Genomic DNA, 26356 nt, shown 5'->3' with positions numbered 1-26356 from the left:
TTGATACAATTCTTTTCAGTGATCCGGATAATCCGGTTCAGTATACTGAACGATTCATTTGTAACAGTTCAGTCTAGTGATGTCCGGATCATGAACGAATCGTTCATTTGATCCGGTTCTTTTTAGTGATCTGGATGAATCGGTTCAGTAGACTGAACGATTCATTTGTAGCGGTTCAGTCTGTGAATCATGTAACCTGATCCTAGAGCTGTGAGTCATCTGCAGAGCACTCAGACACAGACTCTGGGGTCAGGTTACAGCTCATTAATTCACACAGGAACGATGACTCATTGTCACGTCTGCAATACAGCAGAGGATCCTCGCTGCAGAAATTGGGAAGGCGCCTCCTGGCGGAGATGGAGGGCCCAGCAACGAAACACCAAAGTGAATCACGGACACAGGAGCGTAGCGCAGTACAAAATCCAGGAACGAAAATAATAAATAAAAAATAATAAATTCAGGGGTCAGGCAAAAGAGTAGTCGGGGTCACGAGCTGAGGTCAGGGCAGGCAGCAAACAGCAAGGTCAAAAACTAGCCGGAGTCAGAACCAATAAATAACAAAGGAATATGGAACGCTAGTGAAGGCAATTAGGCACTATCACAGGCAAAGGTGAAGTGCCTACTGAGGGTTTAAATATCCCTCTACTCACAGGATCCTCCTACCCACCTAATTAGGGGGAGGAGGAAAAAAGATAAATGTCGCTTTAAGAAGCGACATGAATATTTATGAGTTAGCCGTTCGCGCATGCGCGAACGGCACTCCTGACGTCGAGGCGCGCGCCCCGTCAGGATCCAGTGATCTCTGCGGGGACGCGCGTCTATCCGCCGGACGGACCTGGCGGCGGCTCCCGCCAACGGAACGAGCAGGGGGCTGGACGCGCGGGCTGCGTCTCAGCTCCCCTACCCGCGGGACCACGGAGGAGGTAACACTCATAGAGTCAGAGAGTCGTTCAAAGAGTCGAATGATCCGAAGAGTCGAATGATCCGAAGAGTCGAATGATCCGAAGATTCAAATGATTCGAATCTTACAGGGATCCGGATCTTACAAGGATCCGAATCTTACAGAGATTCGAATCATTCAGAGAATATTACTGATACCATACTTTTATAAATAAATACATTAATAATGTTTACACTGCCCCCAGGATTTAGATTCCCCTGAGTTTGCCCCCCTTTACCTATAACTGCACCTACAGTTAACTTTATTAAATTAATTAAATTAACCCTCAGTCATCAGCATAAAATTAACCCTTATACCCCATCAACCATAACTGCCCCTGAAATTAACCGTAAAGATCCCATTAACCATAACGGCCCCTGAAATTAACCCTAAAGACCCCATTAACCATAACAGCCCCTGAAATTAACCCTAAATACTCCATTAACCATAACTGCCCCTAAATTAATTGCATGTACTCCAGATAAATTACCTAATAAATTGGTATGGTTGATGGGGTCTTTACTGTTAATTTAGGGGCAGTTATGCTTAATGAGGTGTTTAGGGTTAATTTGGGGGCAGTTATGCTTAATGGGGTCTTTAGTGTTAATTTAGGGGCAGTTATGCTTAATGAGGTGTTTAGGGTTAATTTGGGGGCAGTTATGCTTAATGGGGTGTTTAGGGTTAATTTGGGGCAGTTATGCTTAATGGGGTCTTTAGTGTTAATTTGGGGGCAGTTATGCTTAATGGGGTGTTTAGGGTTAATTTGGGGGCAGTTATGCTTAACGGGGTGTTTAGGGTTAATTTAGGGGCAGTTATGCTTAATGGGGTCTTCAGTGTTAATTTAGGGGCAGTTATGCTTAATGGGGTCTTTAGTGTTAATTTGTGGACAGTTATGCTGAATGGGGTGTTTAGGGTTAATTTGGGGGCAGTTATGCTTAATGGGGTGTTAAGGGTTAATTTTAGGGGCAGTCATGGTTGATGGGGTGTTAAGGGTTAATTTTAGGGGCAGACATGGTTGATGGGGTGTTTAGGGTTAATTTAATGGTGAGGGTTAATTTAATTAATTTCATAAAGTTAGCTTAAGGTGCAGTTGCAGGTAAAGGGGAATGTAAGTCCTGGGGGCAGTGATTATTAATGTATTTATTTATAACAGTATGGTGATATTCTCTGAATGATTAGAATCCCAATGAAGGCAGAGAGTCGTTCAAAGTCAAATCCCTGTAAGATCCGAATCTTTGAACGACTCTCTGCCTTCATTGACATCACTGGAGGCAGGGGGGAGGATTCATAATGAAAGGGGCGGGGCCAATCGTTAGTGTGCCTGCACGGAGTTACTGGAAATAAGTAACTCCTGTGAGTCACACTGAGTGATCTGAATGATTCACTTTAATGATCCGAACTTCCCATCACTAGTTCAGTCTGTGAATCATGCAGTTGTAACCTGATCCTAGAGTGAGTCATCTGCACAGCACTCAGACACAGACTCTGGGATCAGGTTACAGCGCATTAATTCACAGAGATCGAATACTTCAGAGAATCTCACTGACACAATAATTTTATAAATAAGTACATTAATAATCTTCACTACACCCAGGATTTGAATTCCCCTGAGTTTGCCCCCCTTTACCTCTAACTGCACCTTAAGTTAACTTTATTAAATTAACCCTCAGTCCTCAGCATTAAATTAACCCCAAAGACCCCATTAACCATAACTGCCCCTAAATTAACCCTAAAGACCCCATTAACCATAGCTGCCCCTAAATTAACCCGTTCATGATCCGGACGTCTCTAGTCTCGCTATCGGTGCTGGCTGCTGCAGGAGAAGCTCCGTCCTTTTGAGTAAGTCTGCTGCCGGTTCCCCGTTACATAAACCAAAATACCGGCTTCAAAGGGCTGATTACCGGGGCGAGGGAGGGGCGGTAGTTGTAAACTCATGGGGCAGCTGCTTTGGCACCCCACTGAGTCACACCACACAAAAACAAAAGTTTTAGATTTTAGAAAAGCTGACTTTTCTAAAATGAGAATATGTATAGAGGAGTCATTATCAGACTGGGACAATTTAAATGGCGTTCAGGAGAAATGGGATTTTGTAAAAGCTGTATTAGTGAAGATAACAGAAAATTGTATTAGGCTGGTCAGTAAGAGTAAAAAAATTAAGAAACCGCTGTGGTACTCTGCAGAAGTGGCCAAAATCGTAAAAGACAAGAAGTTAGCCTTTAGTAAATACAAAAATACCCAAAGTGAGGAAGATAGACAGATCTATAAAATTAGGCAGAAAGAGGCAAAGAAAGTTATAAGAGCTGCCAAATCACATGCAGAAGAGCGAATTGCCCTCTCAGTAAAAAATGGAGATAAAACATTTTTTAGATATATAAATGAGAAAAGGAAAGTGAAACAAGGATTAGTTAGACTAAAAACAAAAGGAATATATGTAGAAGATGATAAAGTTTAGCTGACTGCCTCAATGAATATTTCTGTTCAGTTTTTACAGATGAAAATGATGGAATGGGACCTCAGTTGGGAAAAAAGACTGAATCATTTGAAATATGTGAGTTTATCGAGGCGGAGGTTCTACTTCAGCTGTCTAAGGTAAAGACAAATAAGTCGATGTGGCCTGATGGGATACACCCCAAGTTATTAAAAGAGCTCGGGGGTGAACTAGCAAAACCGTTAACTGATATATTTAACGAATCATTGATAACGGGAGTTGTCCCTGGGGATTGGAAAGTAGCGAATGTTGTGCCCATTCACAAAAATTGCAGTAGGGAGGAGTCGGGCAACTACAGGCCAGTTAGTCTTACATCTGTAGTGGGGAAATTAATGGAAACAATGTTAAAGGAAAGGATTGTTGAACATCTGAAGTCACATGGGTTTCAAGATCAAAAACAACATGTGTTTTCCTCAGGAAGATCATGCCAAACAAATCTTATTGATTTCTTTGATTGGGTGACTAAAGTAATTGATCAAGGTGGTGTAGTAGACATTGCATATCTGGATTTCAGTAAGGCCTTTGACACTGTGCCACATAGAAGACTTATAAATAAACTGCAATCTCTGGGTTTAGATCCCAATGTTGTTGAATGGATTAAGGAGCGGCTGAGTGACAGACAACAGAGGGACAACAGAGGGTTGTAGTCAATGGCGTATATTCAGAACAAGGTATTGTTACCAGTGGGATACCTCAGGGATCTCTACTTGGACCCATTCTCTTTAATATTTTTATTAGTGATATTGCAGATGGTCTTGAGGGAAAGGTATGTTTATTTGCTGACGATACGAAAATTTGCAACAGGGTTGATGTTCCTGGAGGAAGAAGCCAAATGGCAAACGATCTAGGAAAACTGGAAAAATGGTCAGAGCTGTGGCAATTGGCATTTAATGTGGATAAATGCAATGTAATGCACCTGGGGCATAAAAACCCAAGGGCAGAGTATAGAATATTTGATACTGTCCTAACCTCAACGTGTGAGGAAAGGGATTTAGGGGTAATTATTTCTGAGGATTTAGAGGTAGGCAGACAAGGTAGTAGAGCAGCGGGTAATGCTAGCAGAATGCTTGGTTGTATAGCGAGAGGTATTAGCAGTAGAAAGAGGGAAGTGCTCATGCCGTTGTACAGATCACTGGTGAGACCTCACTTGGAGTATTGTGTACAGTACTGGAGACCGTATCTCCAGAAGGATATAGAAATGTTGGAGAAAGTGCAGAGAAGGGCTACTAAAATGGTTTATGGATTACAAGATAAACCCTACCAGGACAGGTTAAAGGATCTTAACCTATATAGCCTGGAAAAAAGACGGGACAGGGGGGATATGATAGAAACATTTAAATACTTAAAGGGAATCAACAAGGTAAAGGAAGATAGTTTATTTAAAAGGAGAAATACTACCACAACAAGAGGACACAACCATAATCTAGAGGGGCAAAGGTTTAATGGTAACATCAGAAAATATTACTTTACGGAAAGGGTAGTGGACGCATGGAATAGCCTTCCAGCATAAGTGGTAGATGTTAATACAGTAAAGTCATTTAAGCAAGCATGGGATAGGCATAAGGCCAAGCTAGATATAGGATAAGGCCAAGTACTAAAGGAAAGTACTCAGAGGTTGGGCAGACTGGATGGGCCTACTGGTTCTTATCTGCCGTCACTTTCTATGTTTCTATGTTTCTATATTAACTGCACCCGAGGCCCCTTTTGCTTCGCATTAAATGCGACCAGTATTGTACACTTTTTTTATACTTGAAGGATCTGTGCCATATTCCACCCCTGTCACTGCTAAGCACCCGTTATTGAAAAAGACACTTCCCTGCTACGTGACAACATGCAGCATTCTTTACCCAGAAACATATCACACAACGGACAGGAATTGTATTGCTATATGTCCCTTTACATTATATCATTCATATTGCATATATTCATTTCCATGCCCAGTTCCTGTAATAAAATCTGCAATGTTTTGTGTAAATGTGTGTGTGTAAATAAAGTTTTTTTTAATTTTTTTTCTCCATTGTGATGTCATAACAGAAGATGCACAGATCTCCACACAGGAGCGAAGCCGTCACTCTGGAGCATCTCCATCTACTGCAGCAAAGAAGTCTGAAGAAACGTCAAAACTGCTGGCTGCCTGACAAAGTGATCTGCGGAGTGTCGGCTCTCCGTCAAAGAGATTCGCAGAGTGTCGGGGTCCCAGCAGAGGTCTGAAGATTGTAACCCGCAGATCGACGTTTATGATCAATTATTTGTATTTTATATTGAATTTCATTTTTCCCCATCCACAAGATAGAATTAGCCTCTTAATGCCCAGAGGGAAGGGCAATTCTTCCAGCCATGGCTTCTCTAAAGGTTTCCTCCAACGCTGGGGTTTTTCCTTTCCTGTGGGCTGGAGAATGACTCTTTGTGAGTCCAGAGGTGGCCCCCTCTCGACCTGCTTTATGGTCGATTGTATAGAAAAAAAAATGATTATATAATAAACTTGTATTATTCTCATAATCATTGTCTGTGCATTTTTCTTCCAAATAGTAAAACTGCTTATTTGCTTTCTACTGTCATTCTCCAACGGAAGATAAACTTCATTTATTCATTAATTTAACCTTTGAAGGGTCTTCTGTAAGCAGCATTTTGCGGGTATCACATCATTCACACATTACCATCAGCACAGGGCAGAGATACTTCAGTTATTAACGTCTCATAGTGAAGTGATAGAGCAGCAAATAAAAGAGAAGATACATTTTACATGGCAACAATTAATGGTTTAAATACCCTCACTGTATAAGTCTCTACACTCCTGTTTGGAGGCATCTCCTCCTTTGCATAGATAAATCACGGACACTTTGTCTTTTTTTAATAAAGAAACAACAGATTTATAAAGAAATAATAATATATTTTTTTATTCATATTTCGTTTTTTATAAAATTATGTCAACAAATATTTTACAAATACATACATTAATGTTTAAGTCGCACTTTACCGTTTGATGGGGAACTGCCATATCTGCGATGAGACTAGGATTAATTCCAGCATTTAATAAAACATCTTACATTATTATATGTGACTTGTGAACAGAGACACTAGGGCAGAATACATTGGGAGCAGCTGCTTTCCAGCCAAATGTGACTCCAAGGACAGGCGACCAAAGCTGCATCCTTCATGTTTATTAATAAACGGAAATAACGGTAATCCAACAGCTATAGGAGCCAACAGTGACTTGGGAATTTTATTTTAAAGGGGAACTCCCCTTTTTTATCACAAGTTGTGTTAAGTTTGGTGGTGTATTCCATCATAGGTCTTATTGTGTATTGGACTGGGAATTGTTTACCATCTTTGTATATCAACCAGTAAGAGCGTAGTTGAAAGCCATGCAATTGACCAGCAGAATACCCTAAAATAAAGTAGCATATTAAAATTATAAAGCCCAAATTCTCCCAGATCTCAAACCAAAAACACGAATATTAGAAAAGATATGTTTTCAATTTTTCAATATAACTATTTCTTGAAGGCTGTCCAAACACTCACAATAAATGTAAAGCTTACATTGACTTCATCAGAAAGATTAAAAGGTGTCATGAGATGACATCAGATGTGTTCTAATTTGTAATAGGATCTTCAAGGATGACTAGCAAATACTGTTGTTAGATAAATAGAGAAAATTGAAAGATATTTCAAACATTACTGGATTCCAGCTAATGTGGTTCCAAGCTTAATGGCTACTTCTAGATAATTTATCTTGATCTCAACAACTTAAAAAAAATCAATTTCCTTTCCATGCATTTTCATTAATGTGTTGAACTCGGCTTCAAGACATTACTAGACAGATATGACAGACCCTCCTGTAAACACAACGCACAACAAAATGCCCACTAGGGAACTTGACGTATTAGGGGTATGTATCAGTCACGTTATTGTTTTTCACTGAATGTTCCGAAATGATTCCGAATTTTACATCCAGATCATCATCACATTCCAGAGCATAAACTCTGTATGTAACGCAAGCATCGCTTCGCATGACACATGTCACGTTTCTATTTAACCAGTGAAAAATTCGTATTAGTGATGTCCGGATCATGAACAAATCATTCTTTTGATACAATTCTTTTCAGTGATCCGGATAATCCGGTTCAGTATACTGAACGATTCATTTGTAACAGTTCAGTCTAGTGATGTCCGGATCATGAACGAATCGTTCATTTGATCCGGTTCTTTTTAGTGATCTGGATGAATCGGTTCAGTAGACTGAACGATTCATTTGTAGCGGTTCAGTCTGTGAATCATGTAACCTGATCCTAGATCTGTGAGTCATCTGCAGAGCACTCAGACACAGACTCTGGGGTCAGGTTACAGCTCATTAATTCACACAGGAACGATGACTCATAGAGTCAGAGAGTCGTTCAAAGAGTCGAATGATCCGAAGAGTCGAATGATCCGAAGAGTCGAATGATCCGAAGATTCAAATGATTCAAATCTTACAGGGATCCGGATCTTACAAGGATCCGAATCTTACAGAGATTCGAATCATTCAGAGAATATTACTGATACCATACTTTTATAAATAAATACATTAATAATGTTTACACTGCCCCCAGGATTTAGATTCCCCTGAGTTTGCCCCCCTTTACCTATAACTGCACCTACAGTTAACTTTATTAAATTAATTAAATTAACCCTCAGTCATCAGCATAAAATTAACCCTTATACCCCATCAACCATAACTGCCCCTGAAATTAACCGTAAAGATCCCATTAACCATAACGGCCCCTGAAATTAACCCTAAAGACCCCATTAACCATAACAGCCCCTGAAATTAACCCTAAATACTCCATTAACCATAACTGCCCCTAAATTAATTGCATGTACTCCAGATAAATTACCTAATAAATTGGTATGGTTGATGGGGTCTTTACTGTTAATTTAGGGGCAGTTATGTTTAATGAGGTGTTTAGGGTTAATTTGGGGGCAGTTATGCTTAATGGGGTCTTTAGTGTTAATTTAGGGGCAGTTATGCTTAATGAGGTGTTTAGGGTTAATTTGGGGGCAGTTATGCTTAATGGGGTGTTTAGGGTTAATTTGGGGCAGTTATGCTTAATGGGGTCTTTAGTGTTAATTTGGGGGCAGTTATGCTTAATGGGGTGTTTAGGGTTAATTTGGGGGCAGTTATGCTTAACGGGGTGTTTAGGGTTAATTTAGGGGCAGTTATGCTTAATGGGGTCTTCAGTGTTAATTTAGGGGCAGTTATGCTTAATGGGGTCTTTAGTGTTAATTTGTGGACAGTTATGCTGAATGGGGTGTTTAGGGTTAATTTGGGGGCAGTTATGCTTAATGGGGTGTTAAGGGTTAATTTTAGGGGCAGTCATGGTTGATGGGGTGTTAAGGGTTAATTTTAGGGGCAGACATGGTTGATGGGGTGTTTAGGGTTAATTTAATGGTGAGGGTTAATTTAATTAATTTAATAAAGTTAGCTTAAGGTGCAGTTGCAGGTAAAGGGGAATGTAAGTCCTGGGGGCAGTGATTATTAATGTATTTATTTATAACAGTATGGTGATATTCTCTGAATGATTAGAATCCCAATGAAGGCAGAGAGTCGTTCAAAGTCAAATCCCTGTAAGATCCGAATCTTTGAACGACTCTCTGCCTTCATTGACATCACTGGAGGCAGGGGGGAGGATTCATAATGAAAGGGGCGGGGCCAATCGTTAGTGTGCCTGCACGGAGTTACTGGAAATAAGTAACTCCTGTGAGTCACACTGAGTGATCCGAATGATTCACTTTAATGATCCGAACTTCCCATCACTAGTTCAGTCTGTGAATCATGCAGTTGTAACCTGATCCTAGAGTGAGTCATCTGCACAGCACTCAGACACAGACTCTGGGATCAGGTTACAGCTCATTAATTCACAGAGATCGAATACTTCAGAGAATCTCACTGACACAATAATTTTATAAATAAGTACATTAATAATCTTCACTACACCCAGGATTTGAATTCCCCTTAGTTTGCCCCCCTTTACCTCTAACTGCACCTTAAGTTAACTTTATTAAATTAACCCTCAGTCCTCAGCATTAAATTAACCCCAAAGACCCCATTAACCATAACTGCCCCTAAATTAACCCTAAAGACCCCATTAACCATAGCTGCCCCTAAATTAACCCGTTCATGATCCGGACGTCTCTAGTCTCGCTATCGGTGCTGGCTGCTGCAGGAGAAGCTCCGTCCTTTTGAGTAAGTCTGCTGCCGGTTCCCCGTTACATAAACCAAAATACCGGCTTCAAAGGGCTGATTACCGGGGCGAGGGAGGGGCGGTAGTTGTAAACTCATGGGGCAGCTGCTTTGGCACCCCACTGAGTCACACCACACAAAAACAAAAGTTTTAGATTTTAGAAAAGCTGACTTTTCTAAAATGAGAATATGTATAGAGGAGTCATTATCAGACTGGGACAATTTAAATGGCGTTCAGGAGAAATGGGATTTTGTAAAAGCTGTATTAGTGAAGATAACAGAAAATTGTATTAGGCTGGTCAGTAAGAGTAAAAAAATTAAGAAACCGCTGTGGTACTCTGCAGAAGTGGCCAAAATCGTAAAAGACAAGAAGTTAGCCTTTAGTAAATACAAAAATACCCAAAGTGAGGAAGATAGACAGATCTATAAAATTAGGCAGAAAGAGGCAAAGAAAGTTATAAGAGCTGCCAAATCACATGCAGAAGAGCGAATTGCCCTCTCAGTAAAAAATGGAGATAAAACATTTTTTAGATATATAAATGAGAAAAGGAAAGTGAAACAAGGATTAGTTAGACTAAAAACAAAAGGAATATATGTAGAAGATGATAAAGTTTAGCTGACTGCCTCAATGAATATTTCTGTTCAGTTTTTACAGATGAAAATGATGGAATGGGACCTCAGTTGGGAAAAAAGACTGAATCATTTGAAATATGTGAGTTTATCGAGGCGGAGGTTCTACTTCAGCTGTCTAAGGTAAAGACAAATAAGTCGATGTGGCCTGATGGGATACACCCCAAGTTATTAAAAGAGCTCGGGGGTGAACTAGCAAAACCGTTAACTGATATATTTAACGAATCATTGATAACGGGAGTTGTCCCTGGGGATTGGAAAGTAGAGAATGTTGTGCCCATTCACAAAAAAGGCAGTAGGGAGGAGTCGAGCAACTACAGGTTAGTCTTACATCTGTAGTGGGGAAATTAATGGAAACAATGTTAAAGGAAAGGATTGTTGAACATCTGAAGTCACATGGGTTTCAAGATCAAAAACAACATGTGTTTTCCTCAGGAAGATCATGCCAAACAAATCTTATTGATTTCTTTGATTGGGTGACTAAAGTAATTGATCAAGGTGGTGTAGTAGACATTGCGTATCTGGATTTCAGTAAGGCCTTTGACACTGTGCCACATAGAAGACTTATAAATAAACTGCAATCTCTGGGTTTAGATCCCAATGTTGTTGAATGGATTAAGGAGCGGCTGAGTGACAGACAACAGAGGGACAACAGAGGGTTGTAGTCAATGGCGTATATTCAGAACAAGGTATTGTTACCAGTGGGATACCTCAGGGATCTCTACTTGGACCCATTCTCTTTAATATTTTTATTAGTGATATTGCAGATGGTCTTGAGGGAAAGGTATGTTTATTTGCTGACGATACAAAAATTTGCAACAGGGTTGATGTTCCTGGAGGAAGAAGCCAAATGGCAAACGATCTAGGAAAACTGGAAAAATGGTCAGAGCTGTGGCAATTGGCATTTAATGTGGATAAATGCAATGTAATGCACCTGGGGCATAAAAACCCAAGGGCAGAGTATAGAATATTTGATACTGTCCTAACCTCAACGTGTGAGGAAAGGGATTTAGGGGTAATTATTTCTGAGGATTTAGAGGTAGGCAGACAAGGTAGTAGAGCAGCGGGTAATGCTAGCAGAATGCTTGGTTGTATAGCGAGAGGTATTAGCAGTAGAAAGAGGGAAGTGCTCATGCCGTTGTACAGATCACTGGTGAGACCTCACTTGGAGTATTGTGTACAGTACTGGAGACCGTATCTCCAGAAGGATATAGAAATGTTGGAGAAAGTGCAGAGAAGGGCTACTAAAATGGTTTATGGATTACAAGATAAACCCTACCAGGACAGGTTAAAGGATCTTAACCTATATAGCCTGGAAAAAAGACGGGACAGGGGGGATATGATAGAAACATTTAAATACTTAAAGGGAATCAACAAGGTAAAGGAAGATAGTTTATTTAAAAGGAGAAATACTACCACAACAAGAGGACACAACCATAAACTAGAGGGGCAAAGGTTTAATGGTAACATCAGAAAATATTACTTTACGGAAAGGGTAGTGGATGCATGGAATAGCCTTCCAGCAGAAGTGGTAGATGTTAATACAGTAAAGTCATTTAAGCAAGCATGGGATAGGCATAAGGCCAAGCTAGATATAGGATAAGGCCAAGTACTAAAGGAAAGTACTCAGAGGTTGGGCAGACTGGATGGGCCTACTGGTTCTTATCTGCCGTCACTTTCTATGTTTCTATGTTTCTATATTAACTGCACCCGAGGCCCCTTTTGCTTCGCATTAAATGCGACCAGTATTGTACACTTTTTTTATACTTGAAGGATCTGCGCCATATTCCACCCCTGTCACTGCTAAGCACCCGTTATTGAAAAAGACACTTCCCTGCTACGTGACAACATGCAGCATTCATTACCCAGAAACATATCACACAACGGACAGGAATTGTATTGCTATATGTCCCTTTACATTATATCATTCATATTGCATATATTCATTTCCATGCCCAGTTCCTGTAATAAAATCTGCAATGTTTTGTGTAAATGTGTGTGTGTAAATAAAGTTTTTTTTTATTTTTTTTCTCCATTGTGATGTCATAACAGAAGATGCACAGATCTCCACACAGGAGCGAAGCCGTCACTCTGGAGCATCTCCATCTACTGCAGCAAAGAAGTCTGAAGAAACGTCAAAACTGCTGGCTGCCTGACAAAGTGATCTGCGGAGTGTCGGCTCTCCGTCAAAGAGATTCGCAGAGTGTCGGGGTCCCAGCAGAGGTCTGAAGATTGTAACCCGCAGATCGACGTTTATGATCAATTATTTGTATTTTATATTGAATTTCATTTTTCCCCATCCACAAGATAGAATTAGCCTCTTAATGCCCAGAGGGAAGGGCAATTCTTCCAGCCATGGCTTCTCTAAAGGTTTCCTCCAACGCTGGGGTTTTTCCTTTCCTGTGGGCTGGAGAATGACTCTTTGTGAGTCCAGAGGTGGCCCCCTCTCGACCTGCTTTATGGTCGATTGTATTGAAAAAAAAATGATTATATAATAAACTTGTATTATTCTCATAATCATTGTCTGTGCATTTTTCTTCCAAATAGTAAAACTGCTTATTTGCTTTCTACTGTCATTCTCCAACGGAAGATAAACTTCATTTATTCATTAATTTAACCTTTGAAGGGTCTTCTGTAAGCAGCATTTTGCAGGTATCACATCATTCACACATTACCATCAGCACAGGGCAGAGATACTTCAGTTATTAACGTCTCATAGTGAAGTGATAGAGCAGCAAATAAAAGATACATTTTACATGGCAACAATTAATGGTTTAAATACCCTCACTGTATAAGTCTCTACACTCCTGTTTGGAGGCATCGCCTCCTTTGCATAGATAAATCACGGACACCTTGTCTTTTTTTAATAAAGAAACAACAGATTTATAAAGAAATAATAATATATTTTTTTATTCATATCTCGTTGTTTTTTAAAATTATTTCAACAAATATTTTACAAATACATACATTAATGTTTAAGTCGCACTTTACCGTTTGATGGGGAACTGCCATATCTGCGATGAGACTAGGATTAATTCCAGCATTTAATAAAACATCTTACATTATTATATGTGACTTGTGAACAGAGACACTAGGGCAGAATACATTGGGAGCAGCTGCTTTCTAGCCAAATGTAACTCCAAGGACAGGCGACCAAAGCTGCATCCTTCATGTTTATTAATAAACGGAAATAACGGTAATCCAACAGCTATAGGAGCCAACAGTGACTTGGGAATTTTATTTTAAAGGGGAACTCCCCTTTTTTATCACACGTTCTGTTAAGTTTGGTGGTGTATTCCATCATAGGTCTTATTGTGTATTGGACTGGGAATTGTTTACCATCTTTGTATATCAACCAGTAAGAGCGTAGTTTAAAGCCATACAATTGACCAGCAGAATACCCTAAAATAAAGTAGCATATTAAAATTATAAAGCCCAAATTCTCCCAGATCTCAAACCAAAAACACGAATATTAGAAAAGATATGTTTTCAATTGTTCAATATAACTATTTCTTGAAGGCTGTCCAAACACTCACAATAAATGTAAAGCTTACATTGACTTCATCAGAAAGATTAAAAGGTGTCATGAGATGACATCAGATGTGTTCTAATTTGTAATAGGATCTTTAAGGATGACTAGCAAATACTGTTTTAGATAAATAGAGAAAATTTAAAGATATTTCAAACATTACTGGATTCCAGCTAATGTGGTTCCAAGCTTAATTGCTACTTCTAGATAATTTATCTTGATCTCAACAACTTAAAAAAAATCAATTTCCTTTCCATGCATTTTCATTAATGTGTTGAACTCGGCTTCAAGACAGATATGACAGACCCTCCTGTAAACACAACGCACAACAAAGATGCCCACTAGGGAACTTGACGTATTAGGGGTATGTATCAGTCACGTTATTGTTTTTCACTGAATGTTCCGAAATGATTCCGAATTTTACATCCAGATCATCATCACATTCCAGAGCATAAACTCTGTATGTAACGCAAGCATCGCTTCGCATGACACATGTCACGTTTCTATTTAACCAGTGAAAAATTCATATTAGTGATGTCCGGATCATGAACGAATCATTCTTTTGATACAATTCTTTTCAGTGATCCGGATAATCCGGTTCAGTATACTGAACGATTCATTTGTAACAGTTCAGTCTAGTGATGTCCGGATCATGAACGAATCGTTCATTTGATCCGGTTCTTTTTAGTGATCTGGATGAATCGGTTCAGTAGACTGAACGATTCATTTGTAGCGGTTCAGTCTGTGAATCATGTAACCTGATCCTAGATCTGTGAGTCATCTGCAGAGCACTCAGACACAGACTCTGGGGTCAGGTTACAGCTCATTAATTCACACAGGAACGATGACTCATAGAGTCAGAGAGTCGTTCAAAGAGTCGAATGATCCGAAGAGTCGAATGATCCGAAGAGTCGAATGATCCGAAGATTCAAATGATTCGAATCTTACAGGGATCCGGATCTTACAAGGATCCGAATCTTACAGAGATTCGAATCATTCAGAGAATATTACTGATACCATACTTTTATAAATAAATACATTAATAATGTTTACACTGCCCCCAGGATTTAGATTCCCCTGAGTTTGCCCCCCTTTACCTATAACTGCACCTACAGTTAACTTTATTAAATTAATTAAATTAACCCTCAGTCATCAGCATAAAATTAACCCTTATACCCCATCAACCATAACTGCCCCTGAAATTAACCGTAAAGATCCCATTAACCATAACGGCCCCTGAAATTAACCCTAAAGACCCCATTAACCATAACAGCCCCTGAAATTAACCCTAAATACTCCATTAACCATAACTGCCCCTAAATTAATTGCATGTACTCCAGATAAATTACCTAATAAATTGGTATGGTTGATGGGGTCTTTACTGTTAATTTAGGGGCAGTTATGCTTAATGAGGTGTTTAGGGTTAATTTGGGGGCAGTTATGCTTAATGGGGTCTTTAGAGTTAATTTAGGGGCAGTTATGCTTAATGAGGTGTTTAGGGTTAATTTGGGGGCAGTTATGCTTAATGGGGTGTTTAGGGTTAATTTGGGGCAGTTATGCTTAATGGGGTCTTTAGTGTTAATTTGGGGGCAGTTATGCTTAATAGGGTGTTTAGGGTTAATTTGGGGGCAGTTATGCTTAACGGGGTGTTTAGGGTTAATTTAGGGGCAGTTATGCTTAATGGGGTCTTCAGTGTTAATTTAGGGGCAGTTATGCTTAATGGGGTATTTAGTGTTAATTTGGGGCAGTTATGCTTAACGGGGTGTTTAGGGTTAATTTAGGGGCAGTTATGCTTAATGGGGTCTTTAGTGTTAATTTGTGGACAGTTATGGTTGATGGGGTGTTAAGGGTTAATTTTAGGGGCAGACATGGTTGATAGGGTGTTTAGGGTTAATTTAATGGTGAGGGTTAATTTAATTAATTTAATAAAGTTAGCTTAAGGTGCAGTTGAGGTAAAGGGGAATGTAAGTCCTGGGGGCAGTGATTATTAATGTATTTATTTATAACAGTATGGTGATATTCTCTGAATGATTAGAATCCCAATGAAGGCAGAGAGTCGTTCAAAGTCAAATCCCTGTAAGATCCGAATCTTTGAACGACTCTCTGCCTTCATTGACATCACTGGAGGCAGGGGGGAGGATTCATAATGAAAGGGGCGGGGCCAATCGTTAGTGTGCCTGCACGGAGTTACTGGAAATAAGTAACTCCTGTGAGTCACACTGAGTGATCCGAATGATTCACTTTAATGATCCGAACTTCCCATCACTAGTTCAGTCTGTGAATCATGCAGTTGTAACCTGATCCTAGAGTGAGTCATCTGCACAGCACTCAGACACAGACTCTGGGATCAGGTTACAGCTCATTAATTCACAGAGATCGAATACTTCAGAGAATCTCACTGACACAATAATTTTATAAATAAGTACATTAATAATCTTCACTACACCCAGGATTTGAATTCCCCTTAGTTTGCCCCCCTTTACCTCTAACTGCACCTTAAGTTAACTTTATTAAATTAACCCTCAGTCCTCAGCATTAAATTAACCCCAAAGACCCCATTAACCATAACTGCCCCTAAATTAACCCTAAAGACCCCATTAACCATAGCTGCCCCTAAATTAACCCGTTCATGATCCGGACGTCTCTAGTCTCGCAATCGGTGCTGGCTGCTGCAGGAGAAGCTCCGTCCTTTTGAGTAAGTCTGCTGCCGGTTCCCCGTTACATAAACCAAAATACCGGCTTCAAAGGGCTGATTACCGGGGCGAGGGAGGGGCGGTAGTTGTAAACTCATGGGGCAGCTGCTTTGGCACCCCACTGAGTCACACCACACAAAAACAAAAGTTTTAGATTTTAGAAAAGCTGACTTTTCTAAAATGAGAATATGTATAGAGGAGTCATTATCAGACTGGGACAATTTAAATGGCGTTCAGGAGAAATGGGATTTTGTAAAAGCTGTATTAGTGAAGATAACAGAAAATTGTATTAGGCTGGTCAGTAAGAGTAAAAAAATTAAAAAACCGCTGTGGTACTCTGCAGAAGTGGCCAAAATCATAAAAGACAAGAAGTTAGCCTTTAGTAAATACAAAAATACCCAAAGTGAGGAAGATAGACAGATCTATAAAATTAGGCAGAAAGAGGCAAAGAAAGTTATAAGAGCTGCCAAATCACATGCAGAAGAGCGAATTGCCCTCTCAGTAAAAAATGGAGATAAAACATTTTTTAGATATATAAATGAGAAAAGGAAAGTGAAACAAGGATTAGTTAGACTAAAAACAAAAGGAATATATGTAGAAGATGATAAAGTTTAGCTGACTGCCTCAATGAATATTTCTGTTCAGTTTTTACAGATGAAAATGATGGAATGGGACCTCAGTTGGGAAAAAAGACTGAATCATTTGAAATATGTGAGTTTATCGAGGCGGAGGTTCTACTTCAGCTGTCTAAGGTAAAGACAAATAAGTCGATGTGGCCTGATGGGATACACCCCAAGTTATTAAAAGAGCTCGGGGGTGAACTAGCAAAACCGTTAACTGATATATTTAACGAATCATTGGTAACGGGAGTTGTCCCTGGGGATTGGAAAGTAGCGAATGTTGTGCCCATTCACAAAAAAGGCAGTAGGGAGGAGTCGAGCAACTACAGGTTAGTCTTACATCTGTAGTGGGGAAATTAATGGAAACAATGTTAAAGGAAAGGATTGTTGAACATCTGAAGTCACATGGGTTTCAAGATCAAAAACAACATGTGTTTTCCTCAGGAAGATCATGGCAAACAAATCTTATTGATTTCTTTGATTGGGTGACTAAAGTAATTGATCAAGGTGGTGCAGTAGACATTGCGTATCTGGATTTCACTAAGGCCTTTGACACTGTGCCACATAGAAGACTTATAAATAAACTGCAATCTCTGGGTTTAGATCCCAATGTTGTTGAATGGATTAAGGAGTGGCTGAGTGACAGACAACAGAGGGTTGTAGTCAATGGCGTATATTCAGAACAAGGTCTTGTTACCAGTGGGATACCTCAGGGATCTCTACTTGGACCCATTCTCTTTAATATTTTTAGTAGTGATATTGCAGATGGTCTTGAGGGAAAGGTATGTTTATTTGCTGACGATACAAAAATTTGCAACAGGGTTGATGTTCCTGGAGGAAGAAGCCAAATGGCAAAGGATCTAGGAAAAATGGAAAAATGGTCAGAGCTGTGGCAATTGGCATTTAATGTGGATAAATGCAATGTAATGCACCTGGGGCATAAAAACCCAAGGGCAGAGTATAGAATATTTGATACTGTCCTAACCTCAACGTGTGAGGAAAGGGATTTAGGGGTAATTATTTCTGAGGATTTAAAGGTAGGCAGACAAGGTAGTAGAGCAGCGGGTAATGCTAGCAGAATGCTTGGTTGTATAGCGAGAGGTATTAGCAGTAGAAAGAGGGAAGTGCTCATGCCGTTGTACAGATCACTGGTGAGACCTCACTTGGAGTATTGTGTACAGTACTGGAGACCGTATCTCCAGAAGGATATAGAAATGTTGGAGAAAGCGCAGAGAAGGGCTACTAAAATGGTTTATGGATTACAAGATAAACCCTACCAGGACAGGTTAAAGGATCTTAATCTATATAGCCTGGAAAAAAGACGGGACAGGGGGGATATGATAGAAACATTTAAATACTTAAAGGGAATCAACAAGGTAAAGGAAGATAGTTTATTTAAAAGGAGAAATACTACCACAACAAGAGGACACAACCATAAACTAGAGGGGCAAAGGTTTAATGGTAACATCAGAAAATATTACTTTACGGAAAGGGTAGTGGACGCATGGAATAGCCTTCCAGCAGAAGTGGTAGATGTTAATACAGTAAAGTCATTTAAGCAAGCATGGGATAGGCATAAGGCCAAGCTAGATATAGGATAAGGCCAAGTACTAAAGGAAAGTACTCAGAGGTTGGGCAGACTGGATGGGCCTACTGGTTCTTATCTGCCGTCACTTTCTATGTTTCTATGTTTCTATATTAACTGCACCCGAGGCCCCTTTTGCTTCGCATTAAATGCAACCAGGATTGTACTTGCACCCGGTGACACTTTTTTTATACTTGAAGGATCGGCGCCATATTCCACCCCTGTCACTGCTAAGCACCCGTTATTGAAAAAGACACTTCCCTGCTACGTGACAACATGCAGCATTCATTACCCAGAAACATATCACACAACGGACAGGAATTGTATTGCTATATGTCCCTTTACATTATATCATTCATATTGCATTTATTCATTTTCATGCCCAGTTCCTGTTATAAAATCTGCAATGTTTTGTGTAAATGTGTGTGTAAATAAAGTTTTTTTTATTTTTTTTCTCCATTGTGATGTCATAACAGAAGATGCACAGATCTCCATACAGGAGCGAAGCCGTCACTCTGGAGCATCTCCATGTACTGCAGCAAAGAAGTCTGAAGAAACGTCAAAACTGCTGGCTGCCTGACAAAGTGATCTGCGGAGTGTCGGCTGTCCGGCAAAGAGATTCGCAGAGTGTCGGGGTCCCAGCAGAGGTCTGAAGATTGTAACCCGCAGATCAACGTTTATGATCAATTATTTGTATTTTATTTTGAATTTCATTTTTCCCCATCCACAAGATAGAATTAGCCTCTTAATGCCCAGAGGGAAGGGCAATTCTTCCAGCCATGGCTTCTCTAAAGGTTTCCTCCAACGCTGGGGTTTTTCCTTTCCTGCGGGCTGGAGAATGACTCTTTGTGAGTCCAGAGGTGGCCCCATCTCGACCTGCTTTATGGTCGATTGTATAGAAAAAAAATGATTATATAATAAACTTGTATTATTATGCTGCCACTCTGTCCTCCCCCCCGAGATATGCTTCCACTCTGTCCCCCCACCCCCGAGATATGCTGCCACTCTGTCCCCGTCCCCCTCGAGATATGCTGCCACTCTGTCCCCGTCCCCCTCGAAATATGCTGCCACTCTGTCCCCGTCCCCCTCGAAATATGCTGCCACTCTGCCCCCGTCCCCCTCGACTTACCAGAGCAGACTCCCGGGTGTCTTGTGGGGCCCGGCGGGGGACATCTACGTAATATGCGTATACAACTTCCGGTGCCGGCACTCAGAGGTAAAACACATCGTGCGGACGTTCACCAGCTGCAGCCGGTGAACGTCTGCGCGATGCGCTTAGACAATCTCCTGTGCCGGCACTCCCCCCGTGGAAAGTGCTGGCAGGGGAGGCTGTCTGAGCTTATCGGAGAGTAGAATCCAGGTCCCCTGCACCGCTGCGGGGGATCTGTATCCTAACCATGCTGCCTGCCCGGCGCCCGGAACTGCATGTCCCAGGCGTCGGGCGATTTGAATTGCGCATTCCTGCGCTTAACCCCGAATATATGCCACACCCCCACTTTAAAGACTTAAAGTGGGGGGGGGGGTGCGGCCTATATTCGGGAAAATACGGTATTACTGTATACAGCACTGGGGGTTATATTACTGTATACAGCGCTGGAAAGTTAGTACTGTATACAGCGCTGGGGGTTATTACTGAACACAGCGCTGGGAGGTTATTACTGTATACAGCGCTGAAAGGTTATTACTGTATACAGCACAGGGGTTTTTACTGTATACAGTGCTGGGGGTTATATTACTGAATACAATCCTGGGGGTTATATAACTGTATAACGCTCTGTGGGTATATTACTGTATACAGCCCTGGGGGTTATATTACTGTATACAGCGCTGAGGGTTATTACTTTATACAGCGCTGAGGGTTATTACTGTATACAGTATATACAGGTGGTACAGCATAACACCTCTTACTATATACTGAGGCACACATTGACGATGGTACAGCGTAACACCTATCAGTATACATTGAGCCAGACATTGACAATAAAGCAGCATAACCCCTGTCACTATATAGTAAGCCAAACATTGATGTCATGTAGGCCTACCACTCCAGTGTCTTGCTTAGAATATAGTAGAGATGCACCGAAATGAAAATTCTGGACTGAAACTGAAAATTCAGCATTCACTTGGCCGAAACTGAAAATTACCCCCCCCCCCACACACCCCTTTAAAAAAACCCACACTTTTTAAGGTCTGCTGGTTTCCTTGTAGATTGTGAGCTCCTTGGAGCAGGGCCGTCCTCGCCTTTTGTCTCTGTAAGTGATGCACTACTTGTTATGTGCGCTTTACTCGTTGTACAGCGCTGTGGATTATGATGGAGCTATACAAATGACTTGACAATATTATTATTTATTTTTTATTCTTTATCGCTTAAAAAAATGATACAAATGTTTATAGTGGGTTGTTTACAAAAGCATAACAGATTTAAAAATGAGTGAAAATGTATAAACCAAGACAGCGTCTAAAAGAGTCAATGAAAAAGACGCACAACAATGTAACAAAAAGTGTCACATCCGATGTATGTGTATACATTTAAAGCCAAGTGGCTACAGCAGGCCCTTGTCCCTTCACCTTGTAACCCACACACGTTTACACATACAGACTAGAGTGACCACATTTTATTTCTGCCATTCAGGGACACAATATGATGCCCATGAGATCACACGCAGAGGTGTGTGTGTGTGCATATATATATATATATATATATATATATGCGTTAGACATGCATTTTTAACTACATAATATGTCTTTTATCTCTTTGAAGTAAAGACTATGATTGAAATATGACTTCAAAATAACAGCTGAACTGTGCAGTTTCTTTAATATTAGCCCATGTTGCCGATATTTATTAATATTAGACCCTGCTGCCAACACATTTTATATTAAAAAATTGGACCCTAAGCAAGCAATTCTTTGGGCCCTGCTCCACGCTCCCTAGCATGCAATCACTCCCTCTGCTCCTGTACCACAAAATAGGTATAGATCAAATAAACAACACATAAAACAGCACTTGCATGTATAGATCAACTGAATAAGACATACAAACCTAGATAACTACGTACATAAATAATTTATGGAAACATCGCATAGCAGGGATAGATCAACACATTAACACATAAACCCAGCTTTGGATGGGTAGATTAATTGAAATTCACATGCAAACTCAACACTGAAGGCATAGAATCAGACAAACAAATCCTGTATTTGCAGGTATACAATAATAATGTATGGAAACATAGCATTGCAGGTATAGATACAGATCATACAAGCCCAGCATGGCAGGTATAGATCAACTGGAAATCACATGTAAACTCAGCACTGATAGTATAGATGAAATAAACACATGAAAACAACACTGCAGAACTCAGCAATAAAGGTTTAGATAAAACCCCCTAAATAACAGACATAGATCACAGGTTGTACACCCCAAAGCCAGCCCTGGGGTCCACACTGCCCACATAGAACCTGACCAGCACCTAGATAACACACTTAAGACTTAACATCTTTGTCCCCAAACAGCCCAGCATCAGTCAACTTTGTCCCCAGACAGTCCGTCCTATGCCATCTTTGTCCCATAAACACCCTGCCTGCGCCATCTTGGTCCCCAAGGCTCAAGCACCCTGATTGTGCCATCTTTGCCTTTAAAATCAATTCATTCTCTCCCTCATGCACAGAATTTATCCACACACGAATTCATTTTTTCTCTCACTCAATTTCAATATTCTTACTACCCCCTTTCTCACCATCTACCCCCTCTCCCCCATTTCTCGCTATCTACCCCCTCTCCCTTCTTCTCACTATCTATATGGGGAGCAGGGGGAGAATGTTAAACCTTTGGTTGGCTCTTTAGGTAAGGTGGGCGGTGTTCCTCTCCCCAACCACATCCCTCCTGGGTCTGGCCATGCACCTGCTGGGCTCAGTTCCCCCCATCCCCATCGCTAGCCAGCCCCCTCCCCCAGCCCAGTTTGAACCCCATGTCATCTACCACCAAAGCAGTTGGTCGATCATATATTACATATTTGACACTGAAGGTCTGATCACATTGTTTTCATCTTCTATGGCAATAGCCAGGGCCGGCCCAAGGCAAAATGCCGCCTGGGGGAATTTTAAAATGCCGCCCCCCCACCTTATCTACCCCCCCCCCCCGTGCTTGCCTTTCAGCGGTCCTGCGGCGAGTCTCCCTGTTCGGTCTCGGTGCAGGCTTGTAATGCTCAGCATTACAAGCCGGCACCGAGACCGAACAGGGAGACTCGCCGCAGAGGAGAGAGAGAGGGGCACCGGGCGGGTACTGACAGCTTGGTAAGTGAAAACCACTCGGCGCCCCTTTCTCTCTCGCTTTAAGTGCCGCCTGGAGTGGTTGCCCCACTCGGCTCCATAGTCGGGCCTGCTTTTGTGTGATATAATAACTTAGTGTTTCATGCATTTAGTCACATGATATCTACAAGAACTGGAATATAGAGTCAGCACAGGTGGCCCTCACCCTCATTGGGGGCCACAGCCCGAAACTCACCCAGGGAAAGTTCAATCCAGACCCGGGAGGACCATGTATTTTCCAACAGGACAGAGAGCCCCGTTCTCCAAGTTTCAGTAGGCCACTCCACAAAGCCAGTGTTGTCCCTACGGCCCCCGAATCCCATTCCTTAGCTCTGAGAGCGATTTCCTGTTGTATGAAGCCCCGACACTGGCTTTTGGGTTGCAGCTGGCGTGGGTGAAATTGCGAGTTTGTTCCAGCCAGGAAGAATACATCTCCATGACGTTCCCCACCACTTCTGAGCTGATCTTCTTGCCAGAGCTGCCGTAGAAGACTGAGAATGGAGGTGGGTGGCCACCGACGTCCACCTCCTGGTTCTCCTTCGTCAGATCCCAGCAGGGAATACTCTGATGCCAACCGAAAGACGGGGTTAACAGGTGAAGGTCCAGGAATCCACTACACGCCGATCTCAATGAAGCCCTTACCTGTTCCAAGACATTTACACACAGAAAATCCTAGCCAATGAAACAGGCTGCATACCTCTCACCAGCCCCGCGTAACTGCCCCACAGTCCCCCATGGGCATTGGGAATCATGTAAGGTAGTCCCCTCCAACCACATCAATGCAGTAAACTGTGTTATTTTATTGGATGCGGATCATTTTTTATTGTTTCTGTATATTTTATTTTTTTTTAAAAGAAGAAAAAAATGACATATTTCACAATAAAAGTCTGTTGTGAATGTAATGATTTACTAAATATTATTATTATTGAGTAAATTATTACATTTACAACAAAATTCTAACACATTTTTGTTCAACGTTCTTCCATCCATTTGATATATTGGCAATTTTATTAGGATAATGATTTAATTGTTGTTATTATTATTAAATATGTTACTATAATAAATAATAATTGAAATGTGTAAAAATAATATTAACATATTATTATTATTAAACATAATTATTATTTTAAATATTAATAATTGTATAATGTAATGTAAATAATAATGTAAATGGGCGTTGCCAATGCGGAAAAAACACGCAAAACGCAGAGTGGGCCAAACATATAAACGGATTTACCCCCAACCCTGCCGCTGAAAGGGAGCCGCGCATGTCCAGCTCATAAAAAAGTGTATATAATTATATACATACATATTATGTCAGGTTCCTGGCTGAGGCTGATAGGAGTTGAAACCCACAGCACTTGTTTGGGGGTTATGAAGCTCACCCAGTTGCATGATTATTGATCAGGGTTACTGATCACCAACAGGAGACCCGTTAATCCCGGTTATTACCGTATCTCCGGATCCAGCTACTGATTCTTCCTGGGGCTCCCAGGACCCTGACGTGTTGAAAGCCACAGGCGTGCAGTTTGTGTGGGGCTGCCAGACCGTATTTTACTTTACTGATATATAACCTATTACTATATAAACTGTCTTAAAATATAATAGAAAAACACATTTATATATCGCATATTTTTATCTAGTGTGTGTATATGTATGATAATAATAATAATAATAATAATGAATATATTTTATTTTTATAGCGCCTCTATTGGTCGCCGGCAGGGAGCCCCACACAGCACAACTCTCTTATCACACCCAGCCACCACACATCACAATTCACTCCTATCACACCCAGCCACCACACATCACAACTCACTCCTATCACACACAGGCATCACGAATCAGGCCTATCACACCCAGCTATTACACATTACACCTCACTCCCATCACACCCAGACAGCTTCCTCCTTCCTCCTCCTTCCTTCTTCTTCTTCTTCCTCCTCCTCCTCCTCCTCCTCCTCCTTCTCCTTCTTCTTCTTCTTCTTCTTCTTCTTCTTCTTCTTCTTCTTCTTCTTCTCTTGAGCAGAGCTAGAAACTAGTACATACAGCTATATCATGTGGAAACAGCGACCCGCCTGGTCACCTGCCTGCATTTATGAGCGGTCTGTCAGAGCGAGGCTTGGAACGCTCCCGGAAGTAGGAAAGAGGCATTTCCGTGCTGGCGAGAGCCGTTGGCGCGTGTCTAGGCCGGACGTGAATTGAGACTGGGGATATTGGGGGGGGCCACAGAAAAGCAGAAACTGTCTCACAGGGCTCGGCAATGGTAGAGTTACTATAACCTTGAAGTAATTTCCCTGTCACTGCGTTTTATTTCATCTGTGGCCAGGTATTTTTATTTTATTTTATTAAATACTTGTGTGTGAATTCCCCAAAATGTTGTCGGCATATTTATCATGTAGCTCTGGTGCCTCGGCTTGCTTATACAGCAGTGCAACTAGATGTCCATGTGCAATCACCATGGTGACCAATTGGATATCTGACGTGATCTCGCTTCACTTCTGCACCAGTCGTGAGAAACATTATCTTGGTTTCTATGGAGCAGTTATCACTTTTATTACTTTGCGCCATGAGTTCTGTTTATACATAAAGCAGGTAGTGTGTAATTTAGAGCAGCAGGGCCTGCTGGAGCAGTCACTCAATGTTAATGCTACTAATAGTGAGCCCTTGTATAGTTTGGACATTCTTTCTGACACTGAAACTTGAGTCTCAGGCGTGCTATAGAGTGCGTGATCAGAGTATGTTTTTAAATGAGCGATGGGTAAGCACGCGTACATAGAACAGAATGTTGGCGTATTTTAGGAGGAATAGTATAAGTAATAAGGGCTGAAATACGTGGTCCTCTATGTTTTCTTTTGTGACTTTTCTCCCCATTTCTGTTTTAGAAATGAAGTCAGAAGAGCAGAATCCGAACATGTCCTTCATTGATCAAACCATAAAGATGAGCAAAGAAGCAAATGACAAGAGAGTGATTTTGGCCTGGGGTCTGCTGAATGTGTCATTGGCAGGGATGGTTTACTCAGAAATGTGAGTTTATTTGTAAAAATAATAATTGTGTCAAAGTTCATTATTTATTTTAGCTCTGTAAGAAGTGACTGCTAAAAGGGACACTTTAATGTTCCTTACGCCTCATCAAAGAATGCTTATTAGTCTTTTAATAAGCATTCTTTAACCTCTTGACTGCCAACGACGGCACCATGCCGTTGCTAGCACTACCCTACCTTGATGGAGGTCTGTGGATCACCATCTGCCCCTCACACTGAAGGGCATCACCGGGGCCACCCGATCCGGCCGGTGACGGCACGCGCAATGACGCGATAATGTCACTGCGCAACTTTAT

At 41.1% G+C, this 26356-nt stretch overlaps 1 protein-coding gene across 1 annotated transcript in view; it reads left to right on the top strand.

Annotated features, from left to right (window-relative positions):
- The first annotated feature begins 282 nt into the window (after nucleotides 1-282).
- Nucleotides 283-26356, top strand: part of LOC149298752 (transmembrane protein 209-like) — a 38268-nt gene continuing 12194 nt past the window's right edge. Inside the window, exons 1-3 of the mRNA XM_089487079.1 lie at nucleotides 283-413; nucleotides 18073-18173; nucleotides 25917-26043. Of these exons, the coding sequence (XP_089343205.1) occupies nucleotides 283-413; nucleotides 18073-18173; nucleotides 25917-26043 (359 nt within the window). The remainder of the gene's footprint in view (nucleotides 414-18072; nucleotides 18174-25916; nucleotides 26044-26356) is intronic.

This window comes from Sceloporus occidentalis, unplaced genomic scaffold, assembly GCF_023333645.1.
Source record: "Sceloporus occidentalis isolate IW3139 unplaced genomic scaffold, rSceOcc1.0.p SCAF_31, whole genome shotgun sequence".
NCBI lineage: Eukaryota > Metazoa > Chordata > Lepidosauria > Squamata > Phrynosomatidae > Sceloporus > Sceloporus occidentalis.
This window is presented reverse-complemented; position numbering and strand designations above follow the sequence as displayed.